Source organism: Piliocolobus tephrosceles, chromosome 14, assembly GCF_002776525.5.
Source record: "Piliocolobus tephrosceles isolate RC106 chromosome 14, ASM277652v3, whole genome shotgun sequence".
NCBI classification, from domain to species: Eukaryota; Metazoa; Chordata; class Mammalia; order Primates; family Cercopithecidae; genus Piliocolobus; species Piliocolobus tephrosceles.
This window is the reverse complement of record NC_045447.1, coordinates 33,470,926-33,497,656: the sequence shown is the minus strand read 5'-3', so window position 1 is coordinate 33,497,656 and position 26,731 is coordinate 33,470,926. Positions and strand designations below refer to the sequence as shown.

The 26,731-nt window shown below is 35.3% G+C and overlaps 1 protein-coding gene across 2 annotated transcripts in view; it reads left to right on the top strand.

Moving 5' to 3' along the window:
- Positions 1 to 26,184, top strand: part of FSD1L (fibronectin type III and SPRY domain containing 1 like) — a 92,601-nt gene extending 66,417 nt beyond the window's left edge. The window contains exons 11-14 of one of the 2 annotated variants that reach the window (XM_023202383.1): positions 10,175 to 10,275; positions 10,754 to 11,005; positions 15,019 to 15,107; positions 20,094 to 26,184. In XM_023202383.1, coding sequence (XP_023058151.1) covers positions 10,175 to 10,275; positions 10,754 to 11,005; positions 15,019 to 15,107; positions 20,094 to 20,219 — 568 coding nt within the window. In that variant the 3' untranslated portion in view covers positions 20,220 to 26,184. The remainder of the gene's footprint in view (positions 1 to 10,174; positions 10,276 to 10,753; positions 11,006 to 15,018; positions 15,108 to 20,093) is intronic. The other variant, XM_023202390.2, reaches the window with a different exon arrangement.
- The last annotated feature ends 547 nt before the right edge of the window (positions 26,185 to 26,731 follow it).

Below are 26,731 nucleotides of genomic sequence, written 5' to 3'. Positions count from 1 at the left end.
CAAACCTGGATGGAGAAGGAGTTTGATGAATTGACAAAAGCAGGCTTCAGAACGTGGGTAATAACAAACTCCTCCGAGCCAACGGAGCATGTTCTAACCCAATGCAAGGAAGCTAAGAACCTTGAAAAAAGGACAGATGAATGACTGACTAGAATAACCAGTTTAGAGAAGAATGTAAATGACCTGATGGAGCTGAAAAACACAGCATGAGAACTTCGTGAAGCATACGCAAGTATGAATAGCCGAATCAATCAAGTGGAAGAAAGGATATCAGAGATTGAAAATCAACTTAATGAAATAAAGCAAGAAGACAAGATTAGAGAAAAAAGAATAAGAAGGAATGAACAAAACCTCCAAGAAATATGTGAAAGGACGAAATCTACATTTGATTGGTGTACCTGAAAGTCACAGGGAGAATGGAACCAAGTTGGAAAACACTCTTCAGGATATTATCCAGAACTTCCCCAACCTAGCAAGACAGGCCAATATTCAAATTCAGGAAATAAAGAGAACACCACAAACATACTCCTGAAGAAGAGCAACCCCAAGACACATAATCGTCAGATTCACCAAGGTTGAAATGAAGGAAAAAATGTTAGGGAAGCCAGAGAGAAAGCTTGGATTACCCACAAAGGGAAGCCCATCAGACTAACAGCAGATCTTTCTGCAGAAACCCTACAAGCCAGAAGAGTGGGGGCCAATATTCAACACTCTTAAAGGAAAGAATTTTCAATCCAGAATTTCATATCCAGCCAAACTAAGCTTCATAAGCTAAGGAGAAATAAAATCCTTTACAGACAAGTAAATGCTGAGAGATTTTGTCAGCACCAGGCCTGCCTTACAAGAGCTCCTGAAGGAAGCACTAAACATTGAAAGAACAATCAGCACCAACCACTGCAAAAACATACCAAATTGTGCAGACTATCAACACTATGAAGAAATTGCATCAACTAATGGGCAAAACAACCAGCTAGCATTATAATGACAGGATCAAGTTCACATACAACAATATATTCACCTTAAATGTAAACAGGCTAAGTGCCCCAATTAAAAGACACAGGCTGGCAAACTAGATAAAGAGACAAGACCCATCAGTGTGCTGTATTCATGAGACCCATCTTACATGCAAAGACAAACATAGGCTCAAAATAAAGGGATGGAGGAATATTTACGAAGCAAATGGAAGAAAGAAAAAATCAGGAGTTGCAATCCTAACCTCTGATAAAACAGGCTTTAAACCAACAAAGATCAAAAGAGACAAAGCATTACATAATGGTAAAGGGATCAATGCAACAAGAAGAGCTAACTCTCCTAAATATATATGCAGCCAACACAGGAGCACCTAGATTCATAAAGCAAGTCCTTAGAGAGTTAGCACAGAAAGGAATAGCACGTCCACTCAGAGACCCCATCCGAAGGTCACCAACATCAAAGACAAAAGGTAGATACATCCACAAAGATGGGAGAAACCAGCACAAAAAAGCCTGAAAATTCCAAAAGCCAGAATGCCTCTTCTCCTCCAAAGGATCACAACTCCTCACCAGCAAGGGAACAAACCTGGATGGAGAAGGAGTTTGATGAATTGACAAAAGCAGGCTTTTGTGGGAGACTTTAACACCCCACTGTCAATATTAGACAGATCAATGAGACAGAAAATTAACAAGGATATTCAGGACTTGAACTCAGCTCTGGACCAAGCAGACCTAATAGACATCTACAGAACTCTCCACCCCAAATCAACAGAATATACATTCTTATCTGCACCTCATCACACTTATTCTAAAATTGACCACATAATTGGAAGTAAAACACTCCTCAGAAAATGTAGAAGAATGGAAATCATAACAGTCAGTCTCTGAGACCACAGTGCAATCAAATTAGAACTCAGGATTAAGAAACTCATTTAAAACCACACAACTACATGGAAACTGAACAATCTGCTCCTGAATGACTACTGGGTAAATAGCAAAATGAAGGCAGAAATAAAGATGTTTTTTGAGACCATTGAGAACGAAGACACAATGTACCAGAATCTCTGGGACACATTTAAAGCAGTGTGTAGAGGGAAATTTATAGCACTAAATGCCCACAAGAGAAAGTAGGAAATATCTAAAATTGACACCCTAACGTCACAATTAAAAGAACTAGAGAAGCAACAGCAAACAAATTCAAAAGCCAGCAGAAGACAAGAAATAACTAAGATCAGAACAGAACTGAAGGAGATAGAGACACTAAAATTCCTTCAAAAAATCAATGAATCCAGGAGCTGGTTTTTTGAAAACATCAACAAAATAGATAGACCACTAACCAGACTAATAAAGAAGAAAAGAGAAAAATCAAATAGATGCAATAAAAAATGATATAGGAGATATCACCATTGATCCCACAGAAATACAAACTACCATCAGAGAATACTATAAACACCTCTATGCAAATAAACTAGAAAATCTAGAATGGATAAATTCCTGGACACATACACCCTCCCAAGTCTAAACAAGGAAGAAATTGAATCCCTGACTGGACCAATAACAATTTCTGAAATTGAGGCAGTAATTAATAGCCTAGCAACCAAAAAACGTCCAGGACCAGATGGATTCACAACTGAATTCTACCAGAGGCAGAAGAGGAGCTGGTGCCATTCCTTTTGAAACTATTCCAAACAAAAGAAAAAAACAGACTCCTCCCTAACACATTTTATCAGGCCAGCGTCATCCTGATACCAAAACCTGGCAGACAACAAAAAAAGAAAATTTCAGGCCAATATCCCTGATGAACAAAATGCGAAAATCCTCAATAAAATACTGGCAAACCGAATCCAGCAGCACATCAAAAAGCTTATCCACCATGATCAAGTCGGCTTCATCCCTAGGATGCAAGGCTGGTTCAACATATGCAAATCGGCCGGGCGCGGTGGCTCAAGCCTGTAATCCCAGCACTTTGGGAGGCCGAGACGGGCGGATCACGAGGTCAGGAGAACGAGACCCTCCTGGCTAACACGGTGAAACCCCGTCTCTACTAAAAAATACAAAAAATTAGCCGGGCGAGGTGGTGGGCGCCTGTGGTCCCAGCCACTCGGGAGGCTGAGGCAGGAGAATGGCGTGAACCCAGGAGGCAGAGGTTGCGGTGAGCTGAGATCCGGCCACTGCACTCTAGCCTGGGCGACAAAGCAAGACTCCGTCTCAAAAAAAAAAAAAAAAAAAAAATATGCAAATCAATAAATGTAAGCCATCACATAAACAGGTCAAATGACAAAAACCACATGATTATCTCAATAGATGCAGAAAAGGCCTTCAACAAAATTCAACACTCCTTTATGCTAAAAACTCTCAATAAACTAGGTATCGATGGAACGTATCTCAAAATAATAAGAGCTATTTATGACAAAAGACAGCCGGTATCATACTGAATGGGCAAAAACTGTAAGCATTTCCTTTGAAAACTGGCACAAGACAAGGATGCCCTCTCTCACCACTCCTATTCAACGTAGTATTGAAAGTTCTGCCTAGGGCAGTCAGGCAAGAGAAAGAAATAAAGGGTATTCAAATAGGAAGAGAGGAAGTCAAATTGTCTCTGTTTGCAGATGACATGATTGTATATTTAGAAAACCCCAACGTTTCAGCCCCAAATCTCCTTAAGCTGATAAGCAACTTCAGCAAAGTCTCATGATTCAAAATCAATGTGCAAAAATCAAAAGCACTCCTATACACCAATAACAGAGAGCCAAATCGTGAGTGAACTCTCATTCACAATTGCTACAAAGAGAATAAAGTACTTAGGAATACAACTTACAAGGGATATGAAGGATGTCTTTAAGGAGAACTACAAACCACTGCTCAAGGAAATAAGGGAGGACACAAACAAATGGAAAAACATTCCACGCTCATGGATAAGAAGAATCAACATCATGAAAATGGCCATACTGCCCAAAGTAATTTATAGATTCAGTGCTATCCCCATCAAGCTACCATTTGACTTGCTTCACAGAATTGGCAAAAGCTACTTTAAACTTCATATGGAACCAAAAAAGAGCCCTCATAGTGAAGACAATCCTAAGCAAAAAGAACAAAGGTAGAGGCATTATGCTACCTGACTTCAAACTGTACTACAAGGCAGCAGTAACCAAAACAGCATGGTACTGGTACCAAAACAGATACATAGACTAATGGAACAGAACAGAGATCTCAGAAATAAAACCACACATCTACAACTATCTCGTTTTTGATAAACCTGACACAAACAAGCAATGGGGAAAAGATTCCCTATTTCGTAAATGGTGTTGGGAAAACTGGCTAGCCATATGCAGAAAACTAAAACTGGACCCCTTCCTTACACCTTATACAAAAATTGACTTAAGATGGATTAAAGACTTAAACATAAGACCTAAAACCATAAAAATCCTACAAGAAAACCTAGGCAATCCCATTCAGGACATAGGCATGGGCAAAGACTTCATGTCTAAAATACCAAAAGCAATGACAACAAAAGCCAAAATTGACAAATGGAATCTAATTAAACTAAAGAGCTTCTGCACAGCAAATAAACTATCATCAGAGTGAACAGGCACCCTACAGAATGGGAGAAAAATTTTCCAATCTATCCATCTGAACAAAGGGCTAATATCCAGAATCTCCAAAGAACTTAACCAAGTTTACAAGAAAAAACAGCCCCATCGAAAAGTGGGCAAAGGATATGACAGACACTTGTCAAACATATGCTAACAAACATATGAAAAAATGCTCATCATCACTGGTCATTAGAGAACTGCAAATCAAAACAGATACCTTCTCATGCCAGTTAGAATGGTGATCATTAAAAAGTCAGGAAACAACAGATGCTGGAGAGGATGTGGAGAAATAGGAACTCTTCTACACTGTTGGTGGAAGTGTAAATTAGTTCAGCCATTGCGGAAGACAGTGTGGCAATTCCTCAAGGATCTAGAACTAGAAATACCATTTGACCCAGCAATCCCATTACTGGATATATACCCAAAGGATTTATAAATCATGCTGCTATAAAGCCACATTGCACACGTGTGTTTATCAGGGCACTATTCACAACAAAAAAGACTTGGAACCAATTCAAATGTCCATCAATGATAGACTGGATAAAGAAAATGTGGCACACATACACCATGGAATACTATGCAGCCATAAAAAAGGATGAGGTCATATCCTTTGCAGGGACATGGATGAAGCTGGAAACATCATTCTCAGAAACTATCGCAAGAACAGAAAACCAAACACCACATGTTCTCACTCATAAGTGGGAGCTGAACAATGAGAACACATGGACAGAGGGAGGGGAACATCACACCCTGGGGCCTGTCAGGGGATGGGGGCCTAGGGGCGGAATAGCATTAGGAGAAATACCTAAGGTAGGTGACCAGTTGATGAGTGCAGCAAACCACCATGGCACGTGTATACCTATGTAACAAAACTGCACATTCTGCACATGTACCCCGGAACTTTAAGTATAATAATTAAAAAAAAGAGAAAAAAATATCACACACGGGATTTGGGCCTGGAGCCGGAGTCCTCAGACAGGTTATTTAGCCTGATAGAATTTGGAGGACTTTCATTAAAGAAGTGGTGTTTAGGCTAGATTTGAGCAAGTGGGAAAATGTGTGGTTAGACTTGCACTGAAAGGGGGAACAACCATAGCAAAGGCACTGAAGTATATGGTGTGAGTTTAAACAACATTTTGACTGGTATATTTAGCTATATAGTGATTTCTAGGGGTGAGAAGGCTAGAAAGGCAGATTGGGACTAAATCAAGAACGAGAATGTCATGCTAAGTCGTTTGTAAGTAGTATAGAAGTACATGAAGATTTTTAAATAAAGGAATCAGAGTTAGCTTTATCTTATAATAATGAACAAGATGAATTGGACAGTAAAGAAATTATTTGGGAAGCTGGTAAAACAACCCAGACTAGAGGTAGCTGAAGAGCCTTACTTAAATTCAGATAGTTACGTGGCCAGGGTGTCCTTCAGAGAAGTGGGGTAAGGGAGGGGATGGGAGGAGATCATGCTTGACATAAAACTTATTATAAGTTGTTTCTTGAAAAAGTGACTTAGGATTGGAAGTCTGGAATACTGCAATGGAAGAGTTTTTGTTATTTAACTTTTCTCTGAAATTAAAGTACCAATATCAATAGTTATGTCTGTTTTTCTTTTCTCCATGCTTCCCTTTAATTCTTTACTACTGGTAAGTTACAAATTTTTAAAAATTGTTTATCTGGTTATCAAAAGAGTTCTTAATACATTTTGAAGCAGTGCCAAGTGACATTTTTCTCTTTATTTATATGACGTTCACTTTCTATTTGTTGCCCTGAGTTACTTGGGAAATATTTTTCAGAATGCATGTTTCCTCTCAGCAGACACTCTGACCCACCAGTTGGAGAGGTAAACTATCAGTGTATTTTGAAAAAGTTTCCTGATTGTTTCTGATTCTGTTGTGCCTTTTCAGTTGACAATCATTGATGTATTACAAAATGCCAAAGACCATTGTTTTTCCAATTTAGTACTTTGTCTCAGGAAGATACCGGTGGTCCTTAATTAATAATATCACATATTCTATTTACTCAGCTGAGCTCATTCTAGTCAGATATTGTACACCTACTCTGTACTGAGGATACAGAGATGAGATGTGGTTCCTAGCAACAGTTAGTTCCCTTCCCTCAGCTACTCCATAGTCAAGTTCCTCACTTGCCGTAGCAAACAGGCACCAAGGGTGCCATATGACAGATTGTGTAAAACCTGTCTTTTTATCACCCTTTTAATCCCTGCTTCTTGATAGGGGAGTTTTGCTTTGTTTTACCTCAGTGTCTCTTAGCCCAGATGAACAGCAAAATCCTGAAATTCTTAATTTAAAAACACAGACATGTGTTTCTCAAGCCTGCCCTCCAGTATCTGATTTAGTAGTTTATGGTTAAGTCCTGGTAATTTGCATTTTTAAAAGTTCCCCAAGTGGTTCTGATGTGCAGCTGGGTTTGAGAACCACTGGTTTGGCTCATTTAATTCCTCCTCACTCCTGATTACACGTTTACTTTAACCTCTCATCTCCTTTCATTTGATTCTTACATAGTTAGCCGAAACAAAATCTTGTTGACTTTCTTTGCTGTTTCTCAACTGAATAGCAACCATAGTCATGACTGTTAATGGTAAGATAGTACTAGCAATACTAAAAAGCATTGGGGTTTAAAGTGAAGTTAGATATAATGAAGAGCTAGTGTTCTCAGGTTATTGTATCCCATCTGCCTTCTCTAGTTACAAAAGTAATTTTTCACAAATACATGATTAGTTAAAACTGTGTTCATTTTTGTATAGTTACCAATATTTGCAGTTGAATAACTTGAGTGGAGGAAGATTAATATGCAGTCAGTTTATGAATTGGTGACTTCATGAACTGGGTAATCTTTGGTGACCTCTGCACTCATTTTTTTAAGGGGAGAATGTACTTTCATTTCAGATAATCTCATATGAACTTTTGGAGAATAACTGTCAACCACATGAAGTTCTTTTATTACATAGGTGTTCTGGAGACCTAAAAGCTTTTTTGTTATAATTTATATACCATGTTGAAACAATTTTACTTTTGCCCCCTTCCTTTTCATGTCTTCTTTTAATGTTGCATCTAAAACATTGTTTTTTCACACCTTTTTTTAAAAAAGCAACAGTGTGGTTTCTTTCATGAAATATTTCCAGAAGCCTAATCCGAAAAGAGAAAAGTATAGCTGGTTAAAGGAGGGAGGAAGCCCTAAAGCTGGCTTCTTCCCATAGTACCTCTGTGGCATCTGTGGATTCCCTTGAGTTCAGCACATGGTTTAAAAAACCATTGATTTCAAGAGTCTTTGCCCCTCACAAGATCAGGAAAATAGAGCTACATGTACTATTTTTTTTAACTTTGAGGCAAATATAATGTTTTCCCTTGAGCTTAAGATAAAGCTTTTGAAAACGTACAGACCTTTTGTAATCAGGCTTTTAACATTCTCTATCAGCTTATATAAAATGAATCGGAAAGAAAATTATGATGCAGTTATTTTTTCCTGAGTTATCAGTTGACAATGTTTGCAGTTTTACTTTCTTACTAGTTAATGACTCTTAGAAGTATTGTATAACTATCAACCTAGAATACATGTTCATCCCAAACCTTGAAAAAGTGAAAACAGGTATTTTTGTTATTCAGAATAAAGAGTATAAATGTTTAGTAATTTTTATTTGTTTCTATCCCTCATTTTGGAGATCTCAACAACTATTCTGGAACTTCCCCCCTCACATTCTGTTTTGCTGTCCCCCTACCCAATAGCAAGAAACTACTGCCTACCTTAGCACAAGTTTCACAGAAATTTTAATCTACCTATCCACATTCAGCTTTGTTCATGCTATCTGTTCAAACAGAACCTATAGTCAGTTTTCAATTGTCTTTTTAAAGAAATACCTTTACACAAAGGACCTTTGAAATCCCTTGGGAAGAATTAAACTAAGTCATGTGAGTGTTATAGTTCTAGACTTACACTTTTGCTACTTAATATTATACACTAAAAAGGAGACAGTTGAAGCGGTCCTGGGTTCTTCGAAATTTGTCTAATAAATCTGCTTTCTGACAGCAAGACAACATTTAAATAATGCAGAACGAAGTCCCTGAATCATATGAAATGACTTTAAGTTTTACCTGTATTCTTGCTTTGCCTTTGTCAGGGATTTCTATTCTAGTATTGATAGCTTATATTAAAATCTACTAAGTTGATCTTAGGAAGAAAATTTCTAGTGCTATGTTAGAAAAAAAGTGTTTTTATTTCTAATTAGTGGTGAGAATATAGTTATCCCCATATCCCCTAAATAATTTTAGGATAATCTTGACCAAAAAATCTTTTGTTAAATGCAGTAATTCAATATAATTAAAATGTTATTTGAAAACATCTTTGGGACTTAATCTATTTTGAGTTTTTGAAAGTTAGCAAACATCCCAATACTCTTCAGTTTTCCATATATCATATAATTTGGTATAAGAGGAAGTCAAGGTGGATCTTGGCTATTTGAGTAGGAGAAATGCTTGATAATACTTTTTATTATCCTGTGCATGGATTTGGACAATTGCCATTTCCATCTTTTTTTTTTTTTTTTTTGAGATGGAGTCTAGCCCTGTCGCCCAGGCTGGAATGCAGTGGCATGATCTGGGCTCACTACAACCTCCGCCTCCCGGGTTCAAGCGATTCTCCTGCCTCAGCCTCCCGAGTAGCTGGGATTACAGGCACCTGCCACCACGCCTGGCCAATTTTTGTATTTTTAGTAGATAAGGGGTTTCACTGTGTTGCCCAGGCTGGTCTTGAACTCCTGACTTCGTGCTCCACCTATCTCGGCCTCCCAAATTGCTGGGGTTAGAATCGTGAGCCACCGCCTGCAGCCATCCCCCCCACCTTTTTTTAGACGGAGTTTCGCACTTGTTGCCTAGGCTGGAGTGCAGTGGTGCGATCTTGGCTCACGGCAACCTCTGCCTCCTGGGTTCAAGCGGTTCTTCTGCCTCAACCTCCTGAGTAGCTGGGATTACCGGCATGTGCCACCACGCCCTACTAATTTTGTATTTTTAGTAGAGATGGGGGTTTCTCCATGTTAGATAGTCTGGTCTCAAACTCCCGACCTCAGGTGATCTGCCCGCCTTGGCACCTCCCAAAGTGCTGGAATTACAGGTGTGAGCCACCATGCCCGGTCGCCATTTCTATTTTTAAGAAGTTAAGATTCAGAGCAAAAATACTCACTACTTATAAAAAGAGTTATTTAGTCAGGATTATAAGAAGAAACCTATCTTTGCCTTTATTTACCTTCAAAAAAAGTAAGCTGTAACTCATTATCTTTCTTGAGTTCTTCTTTTTTCTTTAGTAAGTCTTGTCACATTTTAGCGTTGTTTCTTATTTCAGCCATGTGTCCTTTGTGTAAGCCTTGCTCAGTCTGCATGCCATTAGTGTTTTCAGCCTGCTTTGTATTGATAGCTTCTTACATTTCAGTTTTTATAATTGACAGTGCTCTTTAATAATAGTTTGGATCAAATTGGATGGTTGTTATTTCTATAACATAATGAGAAATCTTTTCAGAGGTTCCTTCCATGATTTCTAGTTTTAGTTTATGAAACATTTACAATATAAAATATTCATTTTTCTTTTTTCTTTTTGTTTATATAGAAGTGGTACACCGTCCCCAAAACGAACATCTGTAGGCTCCAGGCCACCAGCAGTAAGAGGCAGTAGAGATCGTTTTACTGGAGAATCATACACGGTGCTGGGTAAGACAAAACATAATTGTTTTTCATTATCTCAGATTAAAGGCATCACAATCACACTGGTGGACTTTCCACTCGAAGTGGCTATCTGTATATTGAATAAATCTTTGCAAGAAGTTCCTCCCAATTGAAACCTAATTACTTTGGGGAGTTTTCAGATTGTCTTATTATTATTGATACTTTTAAAACTCTACTTCAGCTTACATAGTCTTCCCGCATCTTTATATGTAAGCCAGGAGGGGGGATAGTAAGGAAGAAAACCTCTGAAGCATTTTATATTCAGAAGAATATTACTAAGCATAAAGGTAAAGTTAGAGCAGGTCCTCAGCATTTAGTGTCTGTGTGTTAACATGATTATTCTTACAGGAAAAGTACTTGAATAAAAATTTTTGTGTCATTTTTTTGGGACGAGTGATAGGTAAAACTACATGACTCATAAGGAGGAGATAAGAGTCAAATCTACCTTTCTGATCTTTTGTAGGAGACACTGCTATTGAAAGTGGACAACATTATTGGGAGGTCAAGGCCCAGAAGGACTGTAAATCCTACAGTGTGGGAGTAGCATACAAAACGTTGGGGAAATTTGACCAATTGGGAAAGACAAACACTAGTTGGTGTATCCATGTCAACAACTGGCTACAAAACACATTTGCAGCGAAGCATAATAATAAAGTCAAAGCTTTGGATGTTACGGTTCCTGAAAAAATAGGTGTATTTTGTGATTTTGATGGAGGTAAGTTTATTTTCTTATAGGTTATTTCTTCATAGTTGCTTGCATTTCAGTACCTTTCACTGGTGATCATCTATACAGGATTTCCATTAGTATTGTGGTAAGGACATTTTGATCAGGTAGGCTTTTGATCATCATTATAATCTCAGTTCTAGAATTGACTGGAATGGTATTATGTGATGTCTGCCTGGAGCCCTACAAAAGAACTCATTTATAATATACTAAGTCTGAAAGATTTTGCTAATTTTAGTCTTCAGCACTAACATTTCTTCCGTCCATTTTAATTCCTTCCTTACCATGTTTTATTACCTACCTCTAAAGAGTGATAGTCAGAATTTTCTAGTTGAAGTAGACCTTAGAAATTACCTAACCCAGGATGAATACCCCATTTTACATGACATGATTATTACACATTGCATGCCTATATGAAAACATCTCATGTACTGTACTGCGTAAATAGACACACCTACTATGTACCTACAAAAATTAAAAAAATTTCAAGAAGATACCTGAGCCGTATTTTCTGCTATTCTAGTAAACATAAGCTATACAGAAATTATTTGCTGTGCCAAACCACATCAAACTTGAAATGAATGGAATGTTCTTATTTTTCAAGTTGCTATCTTTAAAGGTATTCTTCAGAATGACTTGTAATATCTTTACAGGGGCCAAAGGGGTTTCCCATCAATATCAGAATTTCTTTACTTACAAAAGTATTAACACATTGTAGTCCAATCCAAAAAAGAAAAGAAAGTACTCCATCTGCCACACAGTATGAAATTCTTATTACACTATCTCTGCAGGTAGTTGCCACTCCTGTGCCTGAAGAACTTTTAATGTGAAGTTTACTGTCTTAGAAAGCAGCCTGCTCATTGTTGGATAGCTCTTGGTTAGAAGATTTTTCTTAAGTTGACTCACGTTGTCTCTCTATAACTTCAGAAACTGTTTCTCTTAAATTTTCCCATCTGAATAAACACAGAATTATGTTTCCTCATTCATATTCACACAATAATCCTTATTTATTAAAAACTACAGGTACTAGCATCGCTTTTCTTGCCCTGTTTTTCCAGACCATATATTCTGTTATTAGCTACCCCTGTTAAAATTTAATTTTTCCAAACCTTTATAATCTCCTATGGCTGTCTAGTATGTCAGTGTTTTTCTTAAAGGTTGGTTCTTAGAGTGGAACACATGACCTCTGACCAACAAAGGACAGTAATTTGGCTGTGCTATTTGTAATAGTATGACTTAGCACTGCTGACCAATATTGAGCTTGTCCAAAAGATCTAATCCATTAGATCTTTTTTCATGGCATTATGTCAAATTGTCTTTTTCTTCTTTTATTAGGCAGTTTAGGATTTTGTTTTTTTTTTGTTGTTGTTGTTAGGTTTTTTTTTTTTTTTTTTTTTTTTTGAGACAGAGTCTTACTCTGTTGCCCAGGCTGGAGTGCAGTGGCTCAATCTCAGCTCACTGCAACCTCCGCCTCCCATGTTCCAGCGATTCTCCTGCCTCAGCCTCCTGAATAGCTGGGATTACAGGCACATGCCACCATACCTGGCTAATACTTGTATTTTTAGTAGAGATGGGGTTTCACCGTGCTGGCCAGGCTGGTCTCAAACTCCTGACCTCAAGTGATCCACCTGCCTCAGCTTCCTAAATTGCAGGGATTACTGGCATGAGCCACCACGCCCGGCCAGTTTAGGGTTTTTAAAAATAACTCAATGTTATATATAATGCAAATGAAGACTATTACATTTATCCTTTTTTAGTTTCATCTTAATAGATTTAGCCCAAATTTCCCCTCCTCTTACAATCATCTAAAAATTAACTTGATATTTATATTTGGAAAAAATTTTAAAGCTCATTGAATTAGGTATTTCATAAGCATATTCTCTGCAGTCATCTAATGTATAATAATTTTGAAGATGACATAATACTGAACTAAAGTAATTCCCTAGATGTTTTTTCTCCAAGTTGACACTTAAGCTAATACCAAATTTTATTATTTTAGTAATATCGTGCCCAAATAATTCCATGAGCTATCAATTAATTTACTCAAAAATGGAGAAAAAGTAATTTTGGCTTGATTTATTTTTAGTGATGACATGTTAGCTTTGCTGTGTTTTTTGTTTTTTAACTTATTCGCCTTGAATCAGTTAAATCATTTTCCTCGGGATAAATGGCAAATTTATTAGCACACATTTTTTTTTTTTCTTTTTCAACTACCAAGGCAACATTTGCTTATCTTCTTTCTCCTTTCCCATACTCTGTGAGTCCACAAAGGTAGTAGTGAGATTTTAGTCTAGAGCATAACGTTTGGCAAGAGGAAGTTGTATTGTGGAATAGGATCAGATTCTGAGAGCCTGGAAAAATAATAATGGACTGGTCTTTAGTAGTGGGGAGGGGTGGTTCTGCATGTTTTAGAACACTATAGTCATAAGATGATGTAGTTTTATAAATATTAGAGAGTCAGTGGTTAAAGATGAAAGAGCATGAAAGCATAGTGAGCATAAGACTTTTCAGGAAGCAGTCTTCAAGCGGTGGAGAGCAGGACTGAGTCTCTTATTAGCTATTAAACCCTTATTGCCTGGCTAGTGCTTTTCACATAGAAAGCCCTTAATAAGTGTTGAGTAACTGGCAACAAGCATCTGAGCAGTGGAGAATTAAGAATGGATTTGACAGTAGAATTCATCGGAGTTAGTAACTAAATACAGATCAGCTGAGGAGAGGCAGTTGAAGATGACTTTGAGGTTCCAGCCAGTGTGATCATTAGGATGACAGTGTCAACAGGATAGGGAACATAGAGTTTTGGGGGGAAATGAAATGCCAGCAGGATAACCATGTGGCATGTTTAGCAAGCATTTTGAAATTCAGTACTAGAATTCAGCAGTTAAGTAGAGCTGATGCTAAATATTTGAGACAGCATTACAGAATTGCTGTGGAAGACTGTTTCGAACAATATATTTAAGCATTACTATTCTGCTATTTACTCACTTTGTGATCATATATACTGTTCTGCTGTTTACCAACTTTGAGATCAAAGTACTGGGTACTTTACATACATTACCTCAACTAAACAACCTACATAATAGTGTGCGTAAATACTAGTTTCTTTTATCTTCCTCTTCGGTGGCAGTTGATTTATTAAGGAAGCATTATATAGAGAAAAGAGCGTGGGCAAAGCAGCTATATTTAGAACAGGAAGAAAAGGAGGAGATTGCGAAGTTATCGCTAGGGTTATGATACAAACCAAGGGAATGGTCATCAGAAAAGAGTTTCAAGAAGTGACAACAGTTGTAAGGAGGCCATTTGGTTGTACAGTTTAGGAGGTCAGACAGACAGCTTTTATTAGGGCATGATCCTATTGAAATACATACTGTGAGGTGATTTTAAAAATTAACAAAGCAGGTCAGGCATAGTGGCTCATGCTTGTAATCCTAGCACTTTGGGAGACTGAGGTGGAGAATTGCTTGAGCTCAGGAGTTCAAGACCAGCTTATACAAAATAACAAGACCCTGCCTCTATTAAAAAAATTAACAAAATTGAAGCAATGATAATTATACCGTGATTTCAGAGACTGGAGTATCAGTATGGCATCAGATAGATAGAAGACAAGGTTTAATAGAGTACACCTTAAATGGTGATTAGGATTTGGGCAGAGAGACTGGTTACAGGAAAAATAAGGAGGAGGAAATGGTCTTGGTTTACACTGGGCTAATGAAACCATTTGTTAAATACTGATCAAATAAGGAAATAGTTTGTAGTAAATAAGTAGAATAGTGCCGGAATATAGAGGTATTATGGAGGTCTTGAAAACCAGGGGAAGAAAATTGGATTGGGCTTTTCCTTAAGCATTTGTCCTTATGATTTTCAAGTGGGAATAATTAATCCAGTCCTCAAAGTTTATAACAAAAATTAATGCCAACTTATATATTATTACTTTTTTTACATGATTATGCATTAGAATTAATTGTTACAATTTTTATATAATAAATTAGACTTTTTTTCCTTTTTAGGTCAACTTTCATTCTATGACGCAAATTCAAAACAGTTGCTATATTCCTTTAAGACAAAATTTACTCAGCCAGTACTACCTGGTTTCATGGTTAGTATGGTTTATATTTTATATATACCTAACTTATATTTTACTTGGTTTGGCAACTTTAAGGAGAATATTCTATATTGTATATTTGGAGAAGGAGTATATTTTATTTTTTCTTCATATTCTTCTCCCTTTCCCCAATTCACCCTCTCCCAAATCTGTGATTGTTTTTATATATTTTTGGTATATTTTATTGAAGTTAATGTTAATACATGAAGTACACAAATCATAAATATGTAATTTGATGATTTTTTTAGGACTGTACTCAGTATGTAACTAGCACCTAGAACATTATGAGAACCTCAGAAGCCTCCTCTAGTGCCCATTTCCAGTCCCTAATGGCCCTTCTCCACTGTTAACACTGTATTAACTTTTAATATCCTAAATTTACTTTTCTTCCTTTTCAATTTTATATACAGAATCATACAGTATCTTTTTGACTCAACAGTATGCTTGTGAGATTAATCCATATTCTATGTGGTTATAGTTAATTCATTCTCATAGCTGTATAGTTTTCCATTCTGTGACTGTATCAATTGATTGATACATTTTAATTTAGTTGGATATGTGGGTGGTTTCCATTTGGGGGCTTATACAAATAGAACTGCTATGAATGTTTTTGTTCATATCTTTTGATAAATGTATGTGTATATTTCCATTGAGTATATACCTATGATTGTAGTTGCTAGATCATATGGTATATGTATAATCAACTGTAAAACTGCCAGTTTTCCGAAATGGTTGGTTATGCTGATTTACAACTAGCAGTATGTGAGAATTTGAGTTCCTTCAAATCCTTGTCAACACTTGGTATTTAAAAAAAAATTTATGGCCGGGCGCGGTGGCTCAAGCCTGTAATCCCAGCACTTTGGGAGGTCGAGACGGGCGGATCACGAGGTCAGGAGTTCGAGACCATCCTGGCTAACATGGTGAAACCCCATCTCTACTAAAAAATACAAAAAACTAGCCGGGCGAGGTGGCGGGCGCCTGTAGTCCCAGCTGCTCAGGAGGCTGAGGCAGGAGAATGGCGTGAACCCAGGAGGCAGAGCTTGCAGTGAGCTGAGATCTGGCCACTGCACTCCAGCCTGGGCGACAGAGCGAGACTCCATCTCAAAAAAAAAAAAAAAAAAAAAAAAAAAATTTATGTCCTTCTAGTGGATGATATATTACATTGTGGTTTTAATTTTCATTTACTTGATTACTAGTGCTATTGAGTACCTTTTTATATATTTGTTGACTATTTGTGTATATTCTGTTGTGAACTGGCTATTCAGATCTTTTGCTTGTATTTCTATTAGGTTGTCTTCCTGTTTCTTATGGGTTAATTTGTAGGATCTTCTTCACTCTGGCTTTCCTTTTTCCTTATTGGTATCATTTGATAAACAAAAGTTAGTTTTGTTCAGTTTATCAATTTTTTCATTTACAGTTAGCACTTTTTGTGTTCTGTTTAAGAAATCAGTATGCACCCCCAAGGTCATGAAAATATTCTTGTCTTCTAAAAGCTTTACCTTGTACATTTAGATATAGATTGCATTTACAATGCAAGTACAATGTAGGATTGATATGTTTGGTATGAAGTAAGGATCTAGATACGTTCTTTAATTCCCCGTGGATATCCAGTTATTCCAGGACCATTTATTGACAAGATCATAGTGCACTGTCATCTTTGTACAATATTAGATGACTGTCTTTGTGTGCTATACTGAATATATGTATGCACACCACATAGCATTTACATCCTATATAATTGCAGGTCTACTCAATTTCAGGCTGAAAGGAAAAATTTATATTTCTCCGCACAAAATAAAACATGGTTTTGAATTTATTTATTTAAGCAAATGTTATTGCTTTTTCCAACTCTTAACCTCCTGCATTTTTTCATAGGTTAGGTTCCCGTGGGGAGTTCTGGGATCCAGTTAAAGTTACCATTACTTTGGCTAGAACTTTCCTTAAATTTGGGGGCTACCTCTGTACATCAAGATGGTATATTTCAAATGCAGACTTGGAATATTTTGCATGTATGTTCTTCTGTCATCACCCCTAACTGTAACTTGTCAACTATAAGGAGAAAGTTTTCAGAGTATGGGTGGGTTGAAAATACAGTGCTTTTAAATCTCATTATCCATAATAATTATTTATTCCAGATACTTTAATCTCTTAAGTTTAAAACAATGCTAATAACCAGGACACCTATTTTTACGTTAAAAGTAAGTTATTAGTGACTAAAGTTATTGCTCATGGAAACATAAAGATATTGGAAGGGTTGTTTCTTTTTCCTTTCTTTTTTTTAAAAAACTTTGTAAAAACCTCTGCCTTATTATGCATTTTTGGCTATTTTTCCAAACTGGTCCGTCAAGGATGAATTGTTTACCGTGTGGAATGCAGAAATTTTTTTTCCAAGTCTTAGGTGTGCTTTTATAAAGAGTACATTTACTTTTAATTTGAATCTATCTCATGTATGTGTGTGCTGAGTTTATTGTTTTACATTCCAAATACTGTAATTATATTAGTGTCATAAGATACTGCAAGAAATTATTTTCAACTTGTTAAAAAAAAATTTCCTTCATTGACGGCTTGCTTTTATTAACTACGTTAATGCCTGTTAAATGTTTTGTGTACAAGATTAATTTTTAAGTCAGTTTTATTGAATTTATAGTATGGTACAGTTCTGTGGGTTTTAGCAAATGCCTACAGTTGTATAATTACCACCATAATCAAGATATAGAACATTTCCATCACCCTAGAAAATTCCTTTATGTTCTTTTATAGTGGACCCTTCCACACAACCAGCCCTAGCTATCAGTAACCAGTTCGTAGGCCCTATAGTTGTGCCTTTTCCAGAACATCATATAAATAGAATTGTATGGTACGTAGCCTTTCGATTCCGTACCATGCTGCATTTGAAATTCATCCATGTTGTTGTGGTGTCAGTATTCTCTTTTTCATTGCTAAGTAGTGTTTCATATATGTATGTGTCACAGTTTATTCATTCATTCGCCAGTTGAGAGACACTTGGGTTTTTCCCAGTTTTGGGCAGTTATGAATGAAATCACTATAAACATTTACATACGGGATTTTCCCTTGGGTAAATACCTAAGAGCAGTAATACAGTTGCTGTATCACATTGAAAGTCTATGTTTAACTTCATAGGGAACTTCCAAAATGTTTTCCAAAGTGGCTATACCATTTTTTGCCTTCCTATCAGTGATATGAGAGTTGGTCATATCCTTGCCATTATTTGATATTACCAGATTTTTGTTGTTGTTAAGCCATTTTAATAGGTGTGTAGTGGTATGTCATTGTTTTTTTATTTGTACTTTCCTAATGACAAATGATGTTTCATGTGCTTGTTTGCCATTCATATAATTTATTTCAAGTATCTGTTAAAATTTTTTGCTTACTTTTTAGGACTTAATTGTTGTCTTTTTTTTAAATTTTACTTTATTTTTAAGACAGGGTCGTGCTCTGTCACCCAGGCTAGAGTACAGTGGTGCGATCACAGCTCACTGCAGTCACAACTGCCTGGGCTCAAGTGATCCTCCCACCTTAGCCTGGGATTACAGGTGCCCACCACCACACCTGGCTATTTAAAAAATGTTTCTTGTGCAGATGGAATTTTGCCATGTTGCCCAGGCTGGTCTCGAAGTCCTGGGCTCAAATGATCCGCCAGCCTTGGCCCCCCAAAGTCCTGGGATTACAGGCATGAGCCACCACCGCACCTGGCCTCGTTTTCCTATTTTTAAGAGTTCTTTGTACAGTTTGGATGTGAATCCTTTATCAGATATATGCTTTGCAAATATTTTCTCCTGGTTTATGGTTTGCGTTTTCATTTTCTGAACATTTCAAAGAGAAGTTTTTCATTTTGACATGAAGTCCAATTTAGTAATTTTTTTCCCTGTTATGGGTAATGCTTTGCCTAACTGAAGGTCACAAAGGTTTTATGTTTTCTTCTTGATTTCCCTTTGCATCTTCATGCTAGATATTTTGAGTAAATATTTTTCTAAATCATTTAAATAATTTCCAAAAAATAATATAGTAGTTTTATAATCAGAAAGTTGCTTTGTGTTTTGGGAGTTATCATTACTGAGCCTGATAGTTTTGAAAATTTATAATGTTAATTATATAATTACAAATTTCACAGTTCGGTAGATTCTTTGGTACAATAATCTAGTTACTTAGTAGATACTGAACACTTAAGGATATAATTGAAGGTGATGATACTTAAACAACTTCTAGAATTTCCCTTGCTTTAAGCTTGTGTTATTATTAATTCATACCTGGTAGTTGATGATAGTGTCAATGATCCATATTTTCATATTTTAATTCTTTTGACTGTGTCCCAAATCTTATTTCTCACTCTATTGAATCATAGCTGCTCTGTTCACAAGCAAAGCAGTTTTAACTTTCACAAAGTCATTCACATTTATGATAAGTAATAGAACATGGGAAGTGCATCTGGATATTGGGATTTGTATTTTTATCAGGAGTCCTTCTTAATTATAAAAGAGTTCTTACTGTTAACACAGTAGGGAAGAAAACAATGGATTTTACTGTTAACAAAGGGGTGTTAGATTTTTATAGTCTCAGGCCATATCTCATTATCAAAACCAGAAGCATAATTGGGAAGTAAGTTGGTGCTTTGTATGCTTCCCTTGGTTGTGAAAGTTAGCATCAATAATGATAGGTAATATCTTTTGCCTAGATTAAGCCGATTAAGTTTTTCAATTTCTGCAGCCCTGAGTTCCCTCTCTTGGGTGCAACTTCAGTTGGTTCTGCTACCACCAAGACCTCCTCTGGCCTCTGTGGTTCTAAAATAATTCTGATTTAGTCTTTCCATTTCCCCTCAGCTGAAATATGATGGTTATCTGAGAATGATTGATGTTCATATGTGTGGCATTTTACCTTTGAAATAGAAATGTAAAAATCGTTGAAGTTCTAATTTGATTTGAAATCTGACAGGTTTTTTTTTTTTTTTTTGTCTTTTCTTAGGTATGGTGTGGTGGACTTTCTTTGAGTACTGGGATGCAGGTTCCAAGTGCTGTGAGAACACTTCAGAAAAGTGAAAATGGAATGACTGGTTCAGCTAGTAGCCTGAACAATGTTGTTACTCAATAGTGTCTACTCAGAATACGTTTACCCTCCGTCTTGATTGGGTGGCCTTTTCTGTGCAGTTATTAATCACAGGAATTTGTGAGTAGTGAAAATCAGGTTTGCTGTGTTCTGCTTTGAGGCCTGGAATCTGTTATCATTAAACACCTAGTTCGAAGCATTTGCAGGAACCTACTGTACAGTATCATAGAAGCAAGCAGATACCAAGCAAAAAACTGATGATTGAAGAGTAAATGGGGGAAAAGGCAGTGTTTAATTAACGTAAAAACTCATTTTTTATTTCTTGGATTACTTTGACTCTTCTAATGTTTAATTACATATAGTAACCCTACGGCCTGGGGAGAAAAGCTTTTAAATCTTGCCTTCTTTCTTCTGTACTTTGTCTTTTTAAAATCTCATTACTATCTCTTATTTAGTTCTAACACAGAAGCTTTAAAAATACATAGTCCTCTAAGGTTTTCTAAAAATTGAAATCATATGTTGGGAATGATAAAAAGGTTTTCAAATGGTTTATTTTTCCTCTTTTATAAATAAGTTTTACAAAATTATCCCCTTTTGTTTATTGACTAGGTTGTATATAATTTTCTTTTTTTCCAAAATACTGTGATAAGAAATTTCTAGACACAACAGCTTAAAATCACCCAAATTTCAGTTTTTTACCTACTGCACTAACAATGGCAAGGGGGGTATTCTTTATATGTTGCCTTGTTTAACTAGAGTTCTTTTCATTCCATCACTTTATGTGATGGGTAAGATTTTTAAAAGCCTTATATTTTTTGATTTTGTTGTCTAGTTTAATCCTACGTTTAATAGTTGTGTTTGGTAAAATTCCCACTTGAATGTGGCACTGATAATAATTATGCTGATTTTTAACATCTCTAATAGGAAAGAAAGTTTGTTAAAGTTACATAGAAGACTGAAAAACATATATCACTTAATTTTTATCTAAGAAGGATAGGTTATAAAGGAGGTACCTAAATACTCAAATAATGTATATATTCTTTATCATAACATATGGAATGCTTTAAGAAATTGTTTTGAAAAAAATCTGAGTATCTTTGACTTAATTAGCACATGAGTTTTCAAGCAGCCATTCATTTAGAGGTTTGTTTTCTCTCAGTCCTTTTGCTACATTCACTTTCTTTTTAAAGAAATGTTAATTATTACAAAAATTGACATAGATGTCTTTCCCAAACCTGGGGTAAAACCCATGGTTAAGTGGAACATAACTATTCTTAAAAAGTCAATTATAATTTGTAATTCACATCCTTTGAGCTAAACTAAGTTAAAATTACAATATTTAATAATTCCTTGGGCAGTTTTAAGAGGTCTGAATTTGTATTTTTCTTAATTTTTTAAACTTTTCATTTCTCTTGTTGACTTTTTCCATTCTCATTTAAAATATATTGTGCTATGATAACCAACCTTCTTCCAAGGAGTGACTATTACTGCCTACATTTGAGTTGCTTTCTACATAAAGACCTGTGTAATAGTATTAATAATAGCTCATTCTCTCTAAAAATTTACTGCTGATAGGATGTTTTGTTCCTTTGATAAAACAAATGTAAATGAGGAATTTTATTTGAATTGGAATATTGTTTTTCCAGAGGACATTCATATCTGCACTATTATCTGATGACATGTTGGTAATTTTAAAGACTGCAAGGCAGTTTAGAGAATGAGTAAGCCAATAGATAGTCTTTTGATTCTCCAAAGAAATATAATTTTGGTTTTTGTTCCACAGAGAGAGTTAGAAAGAAATTTTTAGATATTCTGTTCACTATAGAGGGCCTATTCCAGGATCTAAATAAATGGGAATTTATAATTCCCTTCATAGACTCAAACCTAAAAGCAGAAATTTTTAGTAGTTGAGTTGCTTTAAGTGAATTTTAGCAAATATGACACAGAAAAGGTCAGATGCTGTTGTATAAAATTTTTTATTACTATGTCTTATATAATTCTTTCTTCTTATTAATTCAGTGCCTTTTTCCTCTAAGCATACTCTTGGTCCATGCCCCATGCAGTGTCAACTGATATTTAAGCTACAGAGCATTGTTACAGTGGTGAGGGCCCTCTGTTGCAGGAGCATGGGGAAAAGCATATATGAATCAGGGGCTGGAGGAGTGTACATGATTCTCGTGTTCATGTCGTCATTTGAAACTCTTCACATAAAATTTTCTAATATTCATTTGGAAAACCTCTCTGCTGGAGAGGTTTCATCTCTGAGAGGTTTTGTAGTAATAGTGTAAGTTCAGTAAATCCAGAGTCCAAATTCTCATCACATGTATTACTTGATATTAAATTTTGCAATTATTACTTCAAAATAAGAGTCTGAGGATTTCTTCTTACTGGCCTTCTTAAAGGTCTCTAAAATTAAAGAACAAAATGTGTTTTTTTGTTTAAGATGTTTTTAGTTTATTTGTTGTTAAGTTAAACTGGAGAAAGTGTCATCCTCATTTTCAAACTGAAAACTAATCAAATATAGTGCCTATTTAGTCTCAAAATAAGGTAACTATTAACTTGATTATAATATATAATATTCTCATTGACATTTGAATTTTAAAATGTTGAGCTCTTGCTCAATTTTATACATTGGAAAAAGTATTAAATCCTTTGAAACATCTTTTGTTGCTTATTTAGTTTTTGTTCCCACAGGTCAAACATGATTGCTTCCTATAAAAGAAATGCATGAGAGGTTGACTATAATGGATATACCACAGGTGTAAAACAGTTGTTTGATAAAAACATGCATTTAGTATGACATTTCTCGTTTAGCAACTGAATTCCAAACCAGTTTTATTAAGCTGGATATAGAAATGAAGGAGCTGCCTTAAGCACTTTAGAAAAAGAATTTTTTTACAATTCATTTTGACTCTCATGGCTGACCATGTTACATTATGTCTTTAAATTTTGGTAAATATGTAGATACTAAGCATTAATAACTAATGCACTCAGAAATTTAATATACAGCAATTCTTTGAATGTTCCAGGTGTAGGTAAACTAATCGAAAGTATTAAGGACATACCTGTCTATATATCGGTTTCATTGATGGCATCTGTATCATCTTGACAAATTGTGAACTGCCGCTGTATAGCTAGACTTTACCTGTTTACTCTGTTCTGCAAACAGTAATTTTCCCCTATGTTATGAAAAGAGACATATTGGCTCGCTTTAATTTACTTATTTATGAAATTAAAGCATGAATAATATGTGTAATTTGAATTTTTTGTGACTGATCCTTGGCAGTATAAATGATAAAAGTAAATGTAATGGAATCTTTTAATTAGGCCAAGATACGCTATTTCATAACTTACGTAGAATGATTAATTTTCATCTATATACTTTGTCCATAAAATTACAATTGTTTATGTAATTTTATTGTTTCTTATGGAAACAATTGGAAAAGTATATGGAAAATGATTATTTCAAAGAATATTTATTTAAAGAGGAAAGTGTAGACGTCTTACTATAAAATATGTGATTCCAGGCTTAAGAAATTGATATATTTAAAAAAATTATTTTTTAAAAAATGTAATTTGTTTTTAAAAGATCAGTCTCCATTCATTGACTAATTCATGCAGCAAATATTTGAGTGTTCTTATGGCAGTAAAAATGTGATTACTTTGTATGTACATTAACCAAAACCAGTGAAGTTTGATGGACTGTGCGTATAGTTTTGCAGCTTTTGAGTACTGTGACAGAGTTTGCCTCTTAAAAATGTTTTGCTAATAAGTCAGAAGTTTAAAATGTGTTGTAGTTTGCTAAAAAAAAAAAAAAATCAAATTAACTGCATATAAAATGGTTCACTTTTATATAGTCACATGTAATGGGTCTGAAAAAGTTTCTTCTTTGATTTTGTAGTTACTCTAGATATATTCTTTTAGGGAAGTGTATGGTCAACATAAATTTAATCAATATACAGATAACCACAAAGTTGTTATTTTTAACCAAAATATACATTTCATAATGTTGACACTGGAGTATTATAAGAGATCATGAATGTTTCCTTAATTATCATGGCAAGATTACCTCACGTTCAGTATAGTTTAGTTTTGTGTGTATCTTACAGTATGCATGTTCTGCAATTATTTGTGATCCTGATATGTCACATATAATAGCTTTGTTACCTGGAGTATTTGATTAACCGAAACAGTTTAAGCATTTCGAATTAGTTGGAGTTTAAATGGATTACATTTGGTGTATGTTGTCTTCATTGAAAAGATATTGTTGGATATGCCATATCAAAGTTAGCATTGACTTATAAATAAATACCAGAATTTGCCAGAGTACACTTTTCTCTTCACATGACTCAATTATTAAATAAAAGAAGATTTGTTATTTCTGGGTCAATATAAGCTACTGACTTCTGATGCATAATCACTTAAACTATGTGAGTTTAAACTGGTATCTTTTCTTAGTGGTACCCATTCAATGTAAGCTGATCCATGGGAGTGGACATGTAGAGGATTTCACAGTATGTAGAGCAGAAGGCAGGTGAATGTGTTTGCTTTGGCTTGGAGCTTATTAAGTTTTGACTAGGGTTAAAATAAGTCAAATAGTAAGTGGTAAAACACATTTTTGTTAGTATTGGGACTTTTTGGAGAGCATAAGGGCTATGAGAATGCATAACTTTTTTTTTTTTTTTAACATTTCCTTTATATCTAAGGTACCAAAGCACTGAGTCTAATTTACCTATTAAGGGAGACTCTTTAAAATCAACTTTATAACTAATTCATACTATAAGACAGATAATAGCTAAAATTTTGGAATAATTTATATTAAAAGCCACAAGTCTTAAAAATCCCTGGATATGATATAAAAAGGATTTTGGCTTATTTTTTGAAGTATTTAAAATTATTCACCTTAGCTCTACCGTATACTAGATCTGTGACCGCTGCATAAATTGTTTGTCATCTTTGGGTCTCTATTGCCTTATTTATAAAATAAGTGTAAGTTGTTCAGCCTACCTCACAGGGCTGTTGTGAGGAAATAAAGTGAAATGGAGTATATTAACTTGCTTCAGCAACAGCAAAGTGCTATGTAAATGTAAAGTATTCTTTTTAGCTAATAATGGATTTAAGTGTTTGGATAATTCTAGATGCATTTACTTTGATAAAGCGTGTGCTTAAAGTGATATCACCAGTGATTTCAAACATGATTTTAAAACAAAGAAAACCCCAATTAAAATGCTCTTTAATATTCATTTAATTTGTGCATGACTTGTGGCCTTTTTATATTTTCTTAAGCCTATTACTCTAGAGCTGTAAAAGCTCTTTCACAGCATTGGTGTGTCAGTGTAGAATAGTGGCATAAATAAATGAATTAAGCTACATTTCCATGCAGGCATTTGCACTTTGAAGTTTGGGCTGCCCAGTGCCACATGCAAAGAGGGAATTTGGTCTAAACAGTTCTTTCCAAACAACCAAATGACTGGGCAGTTTGTTGTCACTGGATAAATGATATAAAATGTAACCACTGAAGATTTGACAACTTTGTTGCATTGTCATTTTTTTAAAAAGATGAAACATTTCAAAATCTTGTTAACCTGGATATCTTTTGGTATCTCTCCTGACATATTTGTTTTCCTTTAAATTGGATTAAATGGTTTACAGGTTATCTGAATCTACAGATTTAGTATGTCTATTATCTGGACATGGTTTTACTATGCAGTTGTGATAATAAAAATTCTAATTCCTCAGGTTTGGCCTTTAAGTTATGGCTGAAGACCTTTAATGAACTACAAATGATGTACTCAGTGCTGCACAATAGTGTTTTAAGAAGCACATGGCCTCATTTTCCTTAGAAACAAGACAAAGCCTTTTTAAAATGTTTTTTTTTTTTCACTTTAAAATAGGGTATTCAAAGTGGAGTAACTTGTGTTTTGAAATGGTTTTGTGTTCTGTATAGAATGTCCCAGTTAAGATTTTACAGAAGCACCTGGAATATCTCATTAAAAATTTAAAAACTCTTTTCCTGCTCTCTTTTGCTTTATTGTTTGATTTTATTAACTTTTATTTAAGTATAAATACAATATGCTGTTGGGGAAGAGAATATAAAAAAAGTCATAGTTCCTTTGCCTAAAAAGCTTAACATTTTAGAGCACTACTGTTCAACAGAATTTTATGCAATTATGAAGTTATTTGTGCAGCCCAATACAGTAGTGATTGGCCATAGGCAGCTATTGAGCACTTTATATGTGGCTACATAGAGTTGCATATTGCTAGTAGCCACTGTTTTGAACAGTGTACCTACAGATGGAAAATGAAACATGCTATGTAAGTAAGTATAATATAACCTAAGAATTTGGTTTCTTTGGATCTTGCCACATGTTGAGTTACATTTTGGTAGATGGTAACTAAGAGTCAGAATCAGAACCTAAACCTTTTAAAAATTCTTTTTCTAACTTGAAAACAGTTTAGAAGAAAAAAAATCAGTGAGACTGGAGCTCCTATAACTAAGAAGTTCTGTAAGAAGAATGAAAGGAGACTGGATAGTCTTGAGTCACAGGAAGAATGGA